The sequence below is a fragment of the Dendronephthya gigantea genome, unplaced genomic scaffold, assembly GCF_004324835.1.
Source record: "Dendronephthya gigantea isolate DGI-Jeju-01 unplaced genomic scaffold, DenGig_1.0 000001F, whole genome shotgun sequence".
Taxonomy (NCBI): domain Eukaryota; kingdom Metazoa; phylum Cnidaria; class Anthozoa; order Malacalcyonacea; family Nephtheidae; genus Dendronephthya; species Dendronephthya gigantea.
Window position 1 is genome coordinate 828,985 of NW_021163011.1, and position 16,565 is coordinate 845,549.

The window sequence follows — 16,565 nt, forward strand, 5'->3', positions numbered from 1 at the left end:
AATATATTAAAACAAGACACATCAAGAAGAATCGTGTTAAAGTGCAGGTGTTAGAATTATGGCGACAATGAATAGCACAGGAAACAATTCTTTTACGTCTTTTTCGACGTACGGTTTTGCAGTATCAGTTGCAATTTTTCTTGCTGGCGCTGTAGGAAATGTTCTCCTAATAGTTGCACACATCGCGGATCCACTAAAGCTCATTAAATCCAAATCCTCTGTGCTAATATTTAATATTACCATTGGCGATTTACTTTTATCTGGTGCCGCACTATGTTTAATCGTGGTCTTTCAATGCCTTTCTGACGACAGGGAAAAAGTCCTTCTCGTTGCTGGCATTATAATTGTACTAATGGATGTTTTTTGTCTCGTATCGTTTACATCGCATTTAAGCCTGGCAATTGAACGATTCTGTTCGGTTGTATTTCCACTCTGGCATCGTGTCAATGTTACCACACAGAGATGTCGCTATGTGGTAGCTGGAATATGGACAGTCTTCCTATCCTTGAGGATTACCTTTGCGATTCCCGTGCGCTGGATGACAAAGATCAATGTTGAATTAAATATCGCAGTACCTTTATTTCTATGGCCATTGTTTCTTTTAACGCAATGTGTTTACGCTGCATCTTGCTTTTTAATGCGGAAACAAAGCAAGAGACTTCGAACAAGTAGCGACATGAACGAGACAGTTGTGAGAACAATAGCTCTTCGTCTGAAAAATGAGAGTAATTTTCTTGTTACAATTACCAACATTTGTTTTATTCAAGCGGCGTCTATTTTGCCTTTTTTAACGATGGCATTGGTGATGCAATACGAATGGAAGAACAGTTCGGAAAATCTTAAGGACAAAGCTAATTTTCCTTCACACTACATATGGGCTATTGCAGTAATCGGCGTAAATTCTAGCATAAATGTCTTAATATACATTTGGAGACTTCCGAAATACCGAAAAACATTCCAAAAACTCTACTGTGACTGTTGGAAATAGCGAATGTTATATGATATAGTTGTTATAATGTATAGGCCTATATGGAAGGACTGAAAAGGCACATATACATGCATGATGCACGAATAAAGGATGACATTTTCCGTTTTCCTGATTGCACCTGCTTGTTTATATTAAATAAAAGTATTTTAAAAATCACGATATCACGCTGACAAAACCCATAAGTCAAGACATATATATATAAGTCGAGTGTATATATATTATACATCTCGCTGGCATGCCTGCATGGAAATACCGAAAAATCTTCAAACTTTGGGTGTTAAAAAATAATTATAGGGACGTGAAATTTTACATGTTACATATATTATATTAGATTAGAACGGCTTCTGAAACAGTGATATATACAAAATATACTTAATTAAAAAAAAGTGATGTCTGTGCGACTTTGGAGCCAAAAGAAAAATATGAACGACTTTAAGTTTTAGAGTGTTGCATGGAAATATTAATGTTTGGTTGACCCTCTTTTGGCCTTGATGACGGCCTTACACTGGCGTGGCATACATTCTGTTAAGCTGGTAATCTTAGTTAAAGGAAATTCATCCCATGCATCTTGCATGCACATGCAGTCTTTACAGCAATAACCCATAAATCATCGACGCTTTGTGGATTAATTAGGCATATTTTGCAGGAATATTATCAGCCTGAAAGCTGCTGCATGTTAATGTCTTTATACACATGTGGAGTTTCCGATGAGATAACTATGTCCAAAAAACTGCACTGTTACCGCGCGTTGAAAAATACTTTTTTAATAGAGAGGCCGCTATAAGCACAGACGTACGGGCTTAAAAACTTTGGGGAAGGGAAGGCGGAGAATTTTGGAGAGTTTCCCGAGTCAAGAGAACAAATACCCAACTTACCACCAATTTAGGCAACAATTGTTCGAATTTGGTACAGTTCGATTGAAATAACCATTTTTTTTGTTGTTTTTGCCAAACAGAATTGATCAAAGAGAGATGAGTCCGAGGCAACCAATTTCAAATTAGTTGTTTTAACAGTGAGGAATAAAGCAGCTATATGCTATATTTTAATATGTCATTATTTATATTATGATTCAATTTTTAGCATGGCAGATCAAGCGCATGTTTGCATAAAAGTATGTCTCGAAAAGGACATACATTATATTACACAAGACCTCATGCAGAAACAAACCACATTTCCGGTTTTTCACCTCCTGTATTTTATTAATTAATAGTATATTTTCAAATGCGACGTCATCCTGGCGGAGCCTATATAAGTTAAAGACATACGTGTTTGGAATATTCTTTTCGCCGCGTAAAGGGATTGTATTTAATACGACTATGAACAGCACAGAAAACAACTTGATAAGGGATGCCCCGGTACATGCATTGGCACTGTTGGTCACAGTACATCTCGCTGGTATGGTTGGAAATACTCTCCTAATAATTGCACACTTTGCAGATCCTTTAAAACTTATTAGATCTAATTCTGCAGTATTCATTTTAAGTGTCACAATCGCTGATTTGCTGCTTTCGCTTAATATACTGATTTTATTCCTATGTTTGGAACCCTTTATCGAAGACAAAGATGAACTGGTTTTTGTTGAAGGCGTCCTCATGGAAGCAATGAACCCTTTCTTCATCGTATCACTTGCTTCGTATTTGGGGCTGGCAATTGAGCGATTCTGTTCTGTGGCTTTCCCAATGTGGCACCGTGTGAATGTTACCATTCGGATATGTCGCTGTTGGGTAGCAGGAATATGGGCTGTCGGTGTTATATTTGAAATCGGCCTCGTCATTCTCAAGCGCGTTATGGAGAACTCCCAAGTTGAATTTCATTTCGTTGTCATAATATTCATGTGGATGATGTTTTTCCTGACACAATTAGTCTATACAGGTTCTTGTTTATCTATTCGAAAACAAAACCGTGCGCTTCAAACACGCAGCGATATGAATGAGACAGCCGTAAGAACAATGAAACTCCGTCTCAAAAACGAGAATAACTTTTTACTTACAATTGCATTAGTTTGCTTCATCCTAGCGGCGACCATTTTACCGTTCCTGACGTTGGCACTTATTTTGGTCTACAAATGGACGAAAACTGATTCGGTAAATGTTAGTAAAGACGGCGGAGGCTCCCTTTTACCTTCTCATCATGTTTGGAGTGCTGTAGCAATCGGTACAAATTCTGTTTTAAATATCTTCATATACTTTTGGAGACTACCGAAATACCGAAAAACCTTTAAAATGCTTTACTGGATGTGACTGTTGGAAGAATGAATACATGACTTTGGGGACCATGGAATGAACACATTACTTTAAAACAGAAAATCCTTGTTAGCTGTATAATTTCAAGAATAATTAATTTCCTGTTTCAAATTACATGCATTGTTTGTAGAAGCTAGACTTTGAATCCCTAAAAAGTGAACGGAGTTTAAATTTTTAGAATTGTGCTTTATATATTCGTTATATTATCGCATCTGTATGTATATATAATAGCAATCTTTCATGCCTTATGTGCGTACATTAATTGCAGTAATATTGCCGCGGCGAGCCTCGCTTTTTTGACGGCAAATGTCAATTTTACCCGTTTATTAAACTTTTCTTATGTTTTAATTGCAAAAATTTCTAATATACAAATGATGCTTTCTAATATCTTATGTTTATGATTACTGCAGCATGCAGTGATATAGTGAAGGTATAGAAGTTGAGCAATTATGAATGTCACACAACACGATCTAATGAGCACATTTTCGGTGTATGGTTTTGCATCAACGGTCTTGATAAATCTTATAGGCCTTGTTGGAAATACCGCCCTGATTATTGCACACATCGTGGATCCCCTAAAACTTTTAAAGTGCAAATCATCGGCCTTTGTTTTCGGTATCGTCATCAGCGATTTGCTGCTAGCCAGCAGTGCACTGTGCTCACTTGTGCTGTTCCAACATTTTTACGACGACGGGATTACCATGGTCTATGCTGTTGGTATTCTATCCGTATTAGTTGACCTTTCCTTGTCCATATCGCTTGCTTTGCATTTATTCCTGGCGTTTGAACGATTTTTTTCGGTAGTTTCTCCGCTGTGGCATCGTGTCAATATTACAACTCGCGGCTGTCGTAAATTTGTTGTTGGAATATGGGTAGTTTGCGTTCTTGTGAAAGTTAGTGTTATTGTTTTTCTGAGCACACTACGTTTGAAATTAAATATTAAACTTCAGATTGACTCCGCTTATACAGTAGTTATTTGGTTGTTGTTTCTTGTGACACAGACTGCCTACATTGCGTCTTGTTTATCGATACGGAAACAAAGAAGGAAGCTTCAAGCACGTTGCGATTTGAATGAGACGACTGTGAGAACAATGAAAATTCGTCTCAAAAATGAAAGTGATTTTTTGGTTACCATTGCAATAGTTTGTTTTCTCCTAGCTGCGACAAATTTACCGTTACTGACGATGGCATCTCTGATTAATTTCGATTGGATAGTGCAACAATGCAAAAATTGCAACAATGTTGACGGTCGTTTACCTTCATTCTATATTTGGGGCATCGCTGGAATCTGCTTGAAATCTGCCATGAATGTCTTTTTATACGCTTGGAGGCTTCCGAAATACCGAAACACATTCAGAAAGCTGTACTGTCATTGTTAGAAATAAATAATATTTTTTAAAAAAAAGTAAAAGATTCATTGAAAGATTAAAAGAAGAACCATCTTGAAATTAGCGTGAAAAAGTACTTCATGCAATCTTAACAAAAAAGACATTCCCATGCAGGAGAAGAGAATTATGACCGAAAATTACTTTCGTCTACAGTTTTGATGTCTGGTCCTCCCCCGCATGTTTAGGGTTATCGAACGAATTATGCATGAATCGGTTTAATCAATGTCAAAGTGCTATTTGACGTTTTTTAATAAACTTTAGCATGCATGTCAAAAACTTTGATTAAGTTTTTGCTGTTTATTTGCTATGCTTAAATTATTGCAAAAACGTTTATAATACGGAATCTCCAGAGTTGATAAACGATGAATAACACCCAAAACGTTCAGATGAGCCCATTTTCAGTGTACGGCTTTGCATTAACAGTCGCGATAAATCTTCTTGGCATCGCTGGAAATACTCTCTTGATAATTTCACACGTCGTGGATCCTTTAAAACTTTTGAAGTCAATGTCATCGGTATTTGTTTTTTGGATCATCATCGCTGATTTGCTGCTCACCAGCAGTTCACTGTGTGCACTCGTATTGTTTCAATGTTTTTATGAAAATGGGGTCAAGGTGGTTTATGCTGTTTACGCTCTATCACAAGTAATAAACTTCTCATTTTCCGTGTCGCTTACTTTTTATTTATCCCTGGCGCTTGAAAGACTTTGTTCCGTGGCGTTTCCGCTTTGGCATCGTGCCAATATCACCACTCGAATCTGTCGTAAATTGGTTGTTGGAATATGGGTAGTTTGGGTTAGTCTTAAAGTCGGTTATGTTATTCTGCAGAGGTTACACTGGAATTCGAACATTAAAGTTCAGTGTTTGTTCGCTGAAATAATATTCATGTGGGTATTGTTTTTTCTAACGCAAAGTGCCAACATTTCGTCTTGTTTATCAATACGGCGACAAAGCAGGCAGCTTCAAGCACGTTGTGATTTGAATGAGGCAGACGTAAGAACAATGAAACTACGGCTCAAAAATGAAAATAACTTTTTGGTTACTATTGCAATTGTTTGTTTTACTCTAGCTTTGAGCAATATACCATTGATGACGATGGCATTTACACTTATTCATAGCGCATATTCAGAAAATGGCAGTAAAACCGATGTCACTTTTTTACCCTCATTCTATATTTGGGGTTTTTTCGGAATTGGCCTGAAATCTGCCATAAATATCTTTATGTACGTTTGGAGACTTCCAAAATACCGAAAAACATTCATGAAACTCTACTGTGACTGTTGAAAAAAAATAATTAAACCACTACTTAGAATTCGGTCCTTAAGATTTTTGACATTTGCACAAATGCGGTATAAATGCTGCAAGTTTGGAAAATAAATTTTATGTACAATAGTCATGTATTTTAATGCTTAGAATTGAATATACTGTAGTTTGTTGATACATAAATATATGACTGTAGTTTAAAATTAAAATTACGTTTTAAATCACCTACTTTTTTTAATCAATTTCTTTCATTTTAATTGAGGCACAAACTGCGATTTGAAATTAAAAACTCGGTGATATCAGGAGTACAGGGGGGGGGGGAGGGGCAAAGAGCAACCTGCCTTGATTCCGTGGCAGGCAAAAGCTGGGAAAATGCTGTATATTAAAAGCTATATGTCCTATTATTATTTTTATATTTTTCTTTCCAAAAAATCAAGAAGCATTATAATTTGCAATTTGGTTGGGTATTATACACTTAATGTATGCTCCCGAGGGAACTAGTGAGTTTTGTTTTCCCGAGAGTCTGAATGAAACATTGAGACTCGAGGGAAAACAAAACTCACTATTTCCCGAGGTAGTGTATACATTAAGTGTTTTGTTATATAGGAACGAAAACATACATGTTACACATCAATTTCATTTAAAAAAAAAAACCACTTTACTTTGTTATGACATGAAGCGGGCAACAATTTTTCACTTGTTTCCCTGGCGGGAAACATTGCATTTATTTAAAGTCACGTGACTACGACCAATCACATTTAAAATACATATAACAACATTAATTATTCATGATTTCACAATATTATATATTTCAACGAAAAACTACATACATCGCGTGCATTATGAGTTTACTTATTCCGAATATCGCTTGCACGTTTGCATTAAACTGAAAAAGAAAGTATTTCACACAGAGAAAATTATTACAAAACAGAGAAAACAAAGCAAAATTCTAGACAGTCTTAACATTATATGTACGCTTGATCCTTTCATGTGTTCGTGGGGGCGCTAAAATACATGAGATCTATATCTCCGGAAGAATTATTGGTGCTGCCGAAGCCAGCAAGCCATCCTACTCCCTGGCCCCTCTAGGTATACAGACACAGACAATATTAAAGCGAACTTCTTATTTTTTGTATTTGGCATTAAATCAGTCTGTATTTGGGCTTTGCCTAAAGGGTATGTCATCCATTATAATTTAGTAGAATTCCTCTCGTCCCATGTCTATAAATGAAAGAAACTCGCGAGAACACCACGCATAAGCTGCAGGCTCCACGCACGCGCGTTTTCTTAATCCCACGTCATAGTATAGGCAGAGAGCAGTCCTGTATTAATTTGCATAGAATGAATTAGTTTATACACCATTGATAAATTAACCAATGCTTGTTTTTGGCTTTAAGGAAACGATGGATGTATGCATATGCCCCTACAATTAAGTTCTTTTCAAAATATGTTGATAGAATTCATGAAAGGTTTCTTTGAAACAACACGGTCACATTACTTTTTCATTGTATACTAAATTATGATAAACATTAGTAGCTAATTATAAAGTTAACCTGGCCGGGCTAATTGTTTTCTGTAAGGGCGGATTTCCACTGTCGCAGTTTTTGCACGTACGTATATACGCACGTAAAAGCTAAAAAGTTCCTGTATAATTAAAAAATATCGTGCCTCTTAAAGGGTTAAGCCCACCGCACACGTGAGCTATTAGGGACCTTAAGCATGTAGGACGGGAACACGACAACGGCAGATATCAATACAATGCTTCATTGAAAAGAAATTAATCATTAAATACCTAAGGGAGTTTTAAACGTGATCTACGTTCTGTTTACAACGGAAAACGTCGTTTATTACGTCTGGATTTCATGCAGGACCCATGAAGTGAGCGCTACCTCGAATTAGGCTCTATAGAATTGTCCCTAAACGTAAACACGATGTTTTCAACGTCTTATATCTATTTAAATTGGTACAGTTGATATTTATACAACAACGTTTTACCATAACGTATATTTAAAGGAGTATTTCGACCACGTCGCAGTCGTGTTGCCGTCCTACATGCTTAAGGTCCCTATTAGCTGGGCTATACTGAAATACCTCGCGAGGCTGTTAACTCAGCACGTTTCTCTCGTGGTTGATGATACTGATGCCAAAATAGTGTATTTCTGTTGTTCATGCAATGCAAATAATAATAATATATTATTTATATTAATAAGTATTATGCGATTATTATATATTATAATAGCATATTATTATTAATTTTGTATTGCATGATCAACAGTACAACACTGGCGTCATATCATGAAGATATTATGCTGATAATTTGAAAATTAATGCAAAAAAATTCGAGGAAGGGCAGTTAACGCATCATGTTTCATGATCATTAAGAGGCAAGATATCTTTGTATTCTATTTAGCCGTAACCACAAACTATAGCTTTCAGGATGAGGCGCCATGCATAACCTAGGAGTTCTATATATTCACAAGCACGTCCATATTTACATTTTAATATTCGTATAGTTAATACTTGAGAAAATATATATCTTCTCACTTCAGATCAAACATTGCATGCATCGCACTTCACATGCACCGAGCACATGCAATATATATTTTTAATGAGCTCAGTGCGTTTGACCTAGGCCTTGCTGTCATATATGATATATGCATAGCTGCACGCAACCTGAAATATTTCAAATTTCGCTCTAGATCTGACACCGCCTGAATTATCGTCTATTACATATTACAAGACAGCAGAATTTGCGAATAATATCATTAATATAGCCCTGAATTCGGGATAAATACATGTCAAGAATCACTCAAGGTAAAACACTCTAAGGGTTCCACGCCATCCTGGCAAGTGGTGTTAATACAATAGTCAAATCAATATGATTCCTTCTCTATTAATATCCAAATGATGCGTGGAAAATAGTAAAAAATTGCATTCAATTATGGCAATATATTTGCCCAAAATTGTTCAGTCTGGGATGAGTGTTTAAAAGAAAAGCTTGCTTTCAGGGATGCAAATTAAATTGCATACAAGTGGCAATATTCGCCATCTAGCTTAGTTTAGAGCTGAAGGGAAAAACAATAGACGTTAATTTGCATGCGAAGAAGATAGAATAAACAATTTGCAAATCGGTAGTGTAGTTGGCCTGGAGCAGTTGTACAAAACTCTTGACTACGTCCAAACTATAACCGTTTTGTAATTGAATTTTGATTAACTTACAAATTTTTAACTAGTCCTTTTAGATTATTTCAACTGATGAATTCACTTCAGCACTTCATGCTGTCAAAAATAAGTGTGAAAAATGCGTAGCTTTTATATTGTAATGTCACAGAAAAATGCACAAAATTCTTCCTTTAGTATTTCTTTCTGTAATGTGAAACACAACCACAGAATGTACCATGAGGTTTATAGGGCAACAAATGTTCCTTTTTTGCCGTCACTTTAAAATATTTAGCTATTTGCTGGACGTTTATCAATCGAATTTTTGCGTTTTCTGATTTAGATATTTTGGGAAAATCGATTGTAAATTTTCGTTTTACATATTTAATTGTTTGAAGTTTTTATCAAAAAATAATTTTACCTCGTCGTCCTTTTATTTTAACAAGGTTGCTATTACTACTTCGAGGGAAAGGGACAAAGTTACATTCTTAGGTTTGAATATGCCCGTCAAGGGTAAGTATGGTAAACACGAAGAACATTTTTGTAATATGATTCTAACAAGCATCACCAAATATGTTTGGCTTGTCGACTATTTTTTGTGACATGCAGCTGCTGGACAGTACTATAACTGTATATCGTGCATGCTTACTTTAACTACTGCATCCTGCACGGTATTTTGCCAGTGCATCAAGTAGGCGGCCCAAAAACTATAGAGAATATGTATATAGGGAACCAGAGAAAAACAAGCTATACTGAACTTTATATACAGCATTCAATACCAAGTTGTATAAGAATTTTTTTAAAGTTGGAATTCAATTCCAATTTTATATAAGGAATAAAATTAAAGAACTACTATTGTCTAGAAGTTAGCATGTAAATTTTTAATGTTTGAAGTGGTTGAGATTTGAGAAGTTTATATCGTATATGAGCTGTGAAAATGTAAACATTAAATTAAAATACTTATTTTCCTTCTGCAGAAACCAGAATTGGAAAAAACCTTCAGCCGCGTGTAAAACAGACTAGCTTTATAGGAAATGCTAAATTTTCAGGTTCTTGTGTTTACCCTTCGATATTGCTCAAGTTGTGTTCCACCAAACACGTGCCAAACTGCAGAAATAGACAGGTGCCCTCTCGACACATACATTATCACGAGCACGTTCAAATATACAATTCGAGTCCGCAAAATAGCTATTAAATTATATATATAATCCTCCTGAAATAAATTTGCGAGGTTTGAGTTTGCATAATTTAAATTTGGATAACTTTTTCGTATTCTTTGAAGCGTTTCATAAACAGCGCATTTAAGAGTCCATGTCTTTACATGCTAATCATGCACATTGCAGCAATCAATATACTTTCTAAAGTACTTCATTCTTATTTACCGTTGTTTTTCTCACTATTGTAAAATGGCTGCATGCTAGATATTGGTCAGGTATAAAAAAATCCATGATGCTGGTTTGCTTTGGGTTGTACGACACCCGTTTACTCTGGATAGCTAAGTGAATAGGCTCAAAAATGAATATAACAATGCAGTTTACTACTACATATATAGCAAATTTGACAATTTTGTTTGCTCTTTGAGTCAAGTGTGACGCCCAAATATCAATTAAGGAACGCTGAAACAGTGTAAAAACATTATTTCGTCTTTCAACTGTATATTTCAGATAAAATCTTTGGTATATACATGCAGGATTGTTTAATTCTGTACCATGCACGACATATCACACTACAAAATTTCTGTTTAACTTAGCTATACTCTACTTACGTTAGGTGCGTTTTTAGTCAATGATATACGTATACTCAAAGCTGTTTTTCCATTTGAATAATTATACACTTGTACTATGTTTTAGGCTCTAGCAATATGTTTTAAAAAGCAGCTATTTTGCTATTTCGTATATATATATATATATATATATATATATATATATATATATATATATTGTATATATTGTAGCTATATATATATATATATTGTATTACAATTAAACTCCGCTTACAGTGTTTTAATCTTTTTTAATTTGGCGCTCTATACAAATAATAAAAATTTAGATGACAAAGCAGGCCAATATTCACTCGATTCTTAGTCAAGGGCATGCAAATGAAACGCCATGAAACACAAGGACGCCGGAATAAAAGCAGGCGTTTTTAGGCAACTCTGCACATATTGTTTCCAAAGCTCCATTATCGAAGGTGTTCAGAGTCATCGTGAAGGTAAGCCATGCATGTAAGCCATGCACGGTCTCAATTTTTAATTAAATTCTTTAGAAACGCGCACGATTGAAAAGAATTGCCTTCCAAGTCAATTTCATAAAAAGATTAAATCCAAAGTTTAATAATTTATTGCTAATCTCTAGGCTATATACTATCGACCGTCGGCCAGCTGAATTTTGTGTTAATCTGTAAATACCAAATTTATATCAAATCTATAACTTATCTATATGATTTTCAATTTATACATACTTTTTTAGGGAAAGATGAAGATTGTCTTACTCGCTCTTGTTTGTATCCATGTCATTTTTGCGTCCGAGCGCCGTGCACTTTGTTCCCCAAAGAACATTAAAATATGCTCATATGGTAAGGAACATATCATATAATTTATGGTATTTTTCAATGACAGAACCTGCCTTTTACTATTCATTCAAACCTATTTCTATTGAAAAAAAACTATATATTATACCGAAAGAATAAGTTCGGCATAGAAACAGACATGCAGTTTAAAAACTGGCCTCGCAGGACTGTTTAATTAACCGTGGCCTATACCACACCCACAGAAATATTTCCCACATTCAGCCCTAGCTTTGTTCATCTGATTTATGATCGTCTTATTCACTAAAAAGGGTGTCCTTTATCAGTTACTGATGTGAATGAATACATAAATTAGTATTTATTATATGGCAAGCATTACTTCTGATGAAATTAATGGAGCTCAGTGATTGGCTGAGAATAATTTTCAGCGGCCCATTTTTATATATATATATATATATATATATATATATATATATATATATATATATATATATATATATATATATATATATATATATATATATATATATATATATAGGGCAATCACCTGGCAAAAAGCCATTTATAAGTTAATCACAAAAACATATTGTAATGTAATGTAATGTAAAAACTTTATTTAAAGAAGGTAACATTTGACAGTATAAGTTACTGATAACTCCCTGGCCTTCTATGTATCTAAATATAAGATTTAAAACATGCGTACAAGATATATGTCAATAAAATTTAAACTAACGTTCTATGTTATTGGCGGCTTTCTGTTCGTTTAAAAACTGGCTATATAAGTCTTTCTTAAAACTAGACATTGACAGTTTCTTTCTTATATTGAGATCAATTTTGTTCCAATCTATTATAGTTCTCACAGCAAAGGTCTTGCCCCCTTCAGTTTTTCGCTTGAATGTAGGACAGAGCAGATTAAAATTTGAGTACTGGGTATTTCTACTATGGATGTCCGAATTTTTCACTAAGAACGAATCTAGATAATCTGGAGTACAATTGTTCTTTTGATCATTGATTCTTTTTTTAAAAGGTAGCCAGTTCAAAGTATTAAAAAGGTAAATAGATGGCGTGGTTTTCTCAGCACCTAAAATAATTCTGGCGGTTCTTTTCTGAAGTTTAAGCACTTTATAAAAGGATTCAGCGCTACAACAATCCCAAACGACACTTCCATACATTAATGTAGGCTTGATGACAGCATTATAATATAATTCCCTTTGCCGCTTTTTGAGATACGGGCTGACATGCTTGAGTAGGCCCAGTCGTTTAGACAGTTGCTTACATAAGTGATCGATGTGGGCTTCATAAGTCAAACTTTTATCAAGGGTTACTCCCAACAGCTTTTGGCAGGAAACTTGGCCTATATGAGTATTCCCCAATTTGACAGCTAAAGCTAGATTTCCATTTTCCAATATCTTCTTCTCTAAACGCTTGCCTGTTATCAATAATGACTTCGTTTTATCAGTATTTATGATCATCCTATTTTCAGTCGACCATTCACTAATTCTATCCAGATCGCTATCGATATCTTGGACCACAGATGGAATATTAGTCCAGTGCGCGTTCGCTGACAGTGTTGTGTCGTCTGCAAAGATATCGATCGATGTGCGAGTTAAGTGTAGCGGTAGGTCATTAACAAATAACAGAAACAGTATAGCCCCAAAACCGATCCCTGTGGTACACCTTGTTTGATGGGCAGACAATCCGACTGTTGTCCATCGATGATAACAAACTGAGATCTGTCAGTAACATACGACGTAAACCAGGATAAGGCCGAATGACTAAGTCTATAAAGCTCAAGCTTAGTCAATAAAAGTTGATGATCCACAACATCGAAAGCTTTTTTGAAATCGACGAAGACCATTGCGGTAACCTCGTCATTATCCATATTAAAAAGGATTTGGTCTGTTAATTTGATCAACGCAGATTCGGTGGAGTATCCTTTACGGAAGGCAGATTGTAGTTTATATAGTAATCCATTTTTTACAAGATAACTCATAAATGACCTAGCAACGTGTTTTTCGAGTAACTTATAGACAGGACAGATAACACCGATATGGGCCTATAATTATTTCTGAGGTCACGGGAGCCAGTCTTATATAGAGGAGTCACTCTTGCTATTTTCCATTTACTGGGAAAAACTCCATCGGCAATGGACAGATTCAGAAGTTTAGTCAATGGATGACAGAAGACTGGAGCGACTAATTTCAGTATTTTCACACTGATAGAATCTGGCCCAGTAGCTTTCGAGCTTGATAAATTATTAATTAAATCAGTAACTTCTTGAACTGTTATGAAAGGTATATTGTATTGCGTGATAAAATTATCAATCCTTGAAGTGACAAAATCCTCAAGTCTCTTTCCATTAAACGAGCCGGTCGAAAATGAGTCGTCCCCTATTTGTTCAATAATATTCACGAAGTAATCATTTAACATTTCAGCCATTTTCAGCGGGTCTGTTTCGAAAGTGCTGTCATCACATTTTAATTCGGTAATCTTATTTGACTTTTGCGTTTTTGTCAATGATTTCAACGCTTTCCATATTGCTTTTGGGTGTCCTTTATTGTTTTCAATAGTCTCCTGAAAATAAACACGCTTTGACTTCTTTATCAACTTCGTTACGAAACATTTCGTGCGTTTATAAGTTTCCCAGTCACCTGGTGTATTCGATTTCCGTGCTTTTTTTAATTCGTGGTCACGCTTTTTTATCGCGTTTACTATGTCGTCAGTCTGTTAATATTTATATCGCCAACCAAAATCGTTTCTAAATTCCGCAAATATGCTGTCTCAACGACAACGTTTTGTTCAATCTCGGAGTCTAAGTCAACATTTGTAGAGGGTGGACGATATATAGACCCTACTAACATTGCTCTATTTGATTTGTGAGGGTAAACAGTCAACCAAAGCAATTCGACCGACTCTTCTTCAAGTTCTTGATTTCTGCTTACTTTAACTCGATCAGCAACATAAGCCAACAAACCACCGCCGTTCTTTTGACCGGCTCTGTCTTTCCTGAACAGAGTGTAGCCGGGAATGTTTAACACAGAGTTTGGCTTGGAAGGCTTTAGAAACGTTTCGATTAGAAATAAAATATCAATATTTTGACATGTATTCAATAATAAACTTATCTGTTCGAGCTTTACGTCGGTTAGTCGATTTACGTTCCATTGACCAATCTTTAACCCTTTATCAGGTAGCTCAATTTTTCGTAAATCAATATCAAAACTGCCAGATCCATCGCCCGGGTTCAATTTAATTCATCGCCCGGGTTCAATATTAACGTTTCGACTTTATTATCTTTCTCAAGAAAGAGAAAGATAATTCTCTCTTGAGAAAGATAATAAAGTCGAAACGTTAATATGTTTTTGTGAATAGTATGTTTTTGTGTATATATAGTATATATATATAGTCACTCTTGAAAAAATACACAATTTCTTCATTCCAGGTGATTTTTCAACGTGTTACTGGGACTGTGTAAGATGTTCTGAAAACTATTCTCAATGTCCAGGGGACTCTCACTCCATCGAATGCTATAAGGTCTGCAAATATGCGAAGGGGAGATTCGTGAGAATCTGGCATCATGGAAGGGAAATCATCAATTGATAACGCATTATGAATATTGAATATATGCAGCGATTCAATATAGACTCAACTTATACCAAATGAAATTATAACTGCAAACCTGTAAAAAACAATAATAAATAAAATAATATAATATAAAAAAGTGTGATTTGTTGAAAAATTCCTACTTCCTGGTGTATTGAGGACAGCGCTAGCTATACGTACCTGCATGCCCGATCCATTGGAATTGTCTGTCATAAATTTATAAAAATCTATTCTTTGCTGACACTTCATGGGAGATGGTCACTTCAGGTGTACGAGGCGGGACGCGGTGATTAGGCAGTTTCAGGTTATAAATCGGGCAATTTGTACACGCTATAGGGCTGCATGGGCCCTTTTTGCTGAGATAGCTTGCTCAATAGAAAAATGTCAGCGAGGTTGAACAAGAATGGCGCATGCATGTGTGTATGTCCATTGACTTACATATAATTCGGCCGGTTGTATCAAAGGCGTTTTTATCCCAGTGGCGATTTCAGGGTTATAATAGGCAGAATAAGTTACTACAGCTCAAAATCGTAATCGTAGTAAGAGTAGTGAAATTCAGCTCTGCTGATGGCTTAATTCGCGTGTGCTACAGACTCGCGTGTGCTACAGACATGATTTAAGGTTCTGAATTGTGCCTGTGCTTCGGGCTTTAAAAAACTCGGGCAGATTATTTCTATAGCCTACGCCTTGCCTACGCCTTACTCCGACGTGTTTGAAGAACGCATCCCATCCATGCGTGCACAGTCTCAGTTTCTCATTTATGTGTGATTGAGGTCAATGGTTCGGATCAGGCGAAGACTGTTCTTCATTATGGTGTGAAAGAAAAGATTTAAATAAAATAAGAAAACATAGTCTGCAATCTCAAAAGCTGTTATTTAAGCGGTGAAGAAAATGGTCTTGCCGATGTGAAGTCGATGGTTCGAATCAGGCGAAGACCGTTTTTCATTGTGGTCTCAAAGAATCTTTAGAGCTGTTAGAATAATGGTGAGGAAAATGGTCTTGCAACTCGCAAGTCGATGTTCAAGACCCTGGGTACGAGGTGGGGCGATGGTTCGAGTAAGGCAAAGATAAAACTGCTGCGTATAATGTCAAAAGCACCACGTATAGTCCCTGAGCCGGTGCGAAGCACCGGGCGAGGGTACTAACTCCGCCCGGAGATATTAATTACGCCCGGGAATGCAAATGCGAAATGCAAAGCAGTGAACTGAAATAAGACTGGAACGCTCACTCTGTCGGAAGTTTGAAGCCAAGATGGCGGACACTGAAGCCTTTCTTGTAGGTATGATTAAATGGTATGGTTAAATTAGAAATTGAGAAGATGGAAAACTGTGTTTCTGACGTGCGTAACTGGATGATTGAAAGTAAACTCAAAATGAACGATGATAAGACAGAATGTATG

The 16,565-nt window shown here is 35.9% G+C and overlaps 1 protein-coding gene and 1 long non-coding RNA gene across 3 annotated transcripts; both read left to right on the forward strand.

The window, feature by feature from the left end:
• The first annotated feature begins 1,692 nt into the window (after nucleotides 1-1,692).
• Nucleotides 1,693-4,174, forward strand: LOC114528543. Of its 2 annotated transcripts, none has more exons than XM_028550207.1 (2): nucleotides 1,693-2,383; nucleotides 2,546-4,174. In XM_028550207.1, the coding sequence occupies exons 1-2, from the start codon at nucleotides 2,305-2,307 to the stop codon at nucleotides 3,226-3,228; spliced, it is 762 nt and encodes a 253-aa protein (XP_028406008.1). In that variant the 5' UTR covers nucleotides 1,693-2,304; the 3' UTR covers nucleotides 3,229-4,174. The 2 variants fall into 2 exon arrangements, with proteins under 2 accessions (XP_028406008.1, XP_028406016.1); XM_028550215.1 differs by having other exon boundaries at nucleotides 2,552-4,174.
• A 6,950-nt stretch (nucleotides 4,175-11,124) lies between these two features.
• LOC114527476 lies at nucleotides 11,125-15,239 on the forward strand. The gene is made up of 3 exons (XR_003687420.1): nucleotides 11,125-11,251; nucleotides 11,509-11,614; nucleotides 15,006-15,239. It is a non-coding gene; the product is annotated as an uncharacterized LOC114527476 (long non-coding RNA).
• The last annotated feature ends 1,326 nt before the right edge of the window (nucleotides 15,240-16,565 follow it).

Excerpts from the sequence above, each read along its gene's own strand:
- LOC114528543 (XM_028550207.1), top strand. The coding sequence starts at position 2,305 with ATGAACAGCACAGAAAACAACTTGATAAGGGATGCCCCGGTACATGCA. Across the intron at positions 2,384-2,545 it reads GGTCACAGTACATCTCGCTG|ACAAAGATGAACTGGTTTTT; the intron begins GTATGGTTGGAA and ends CCTTTATCGAAG.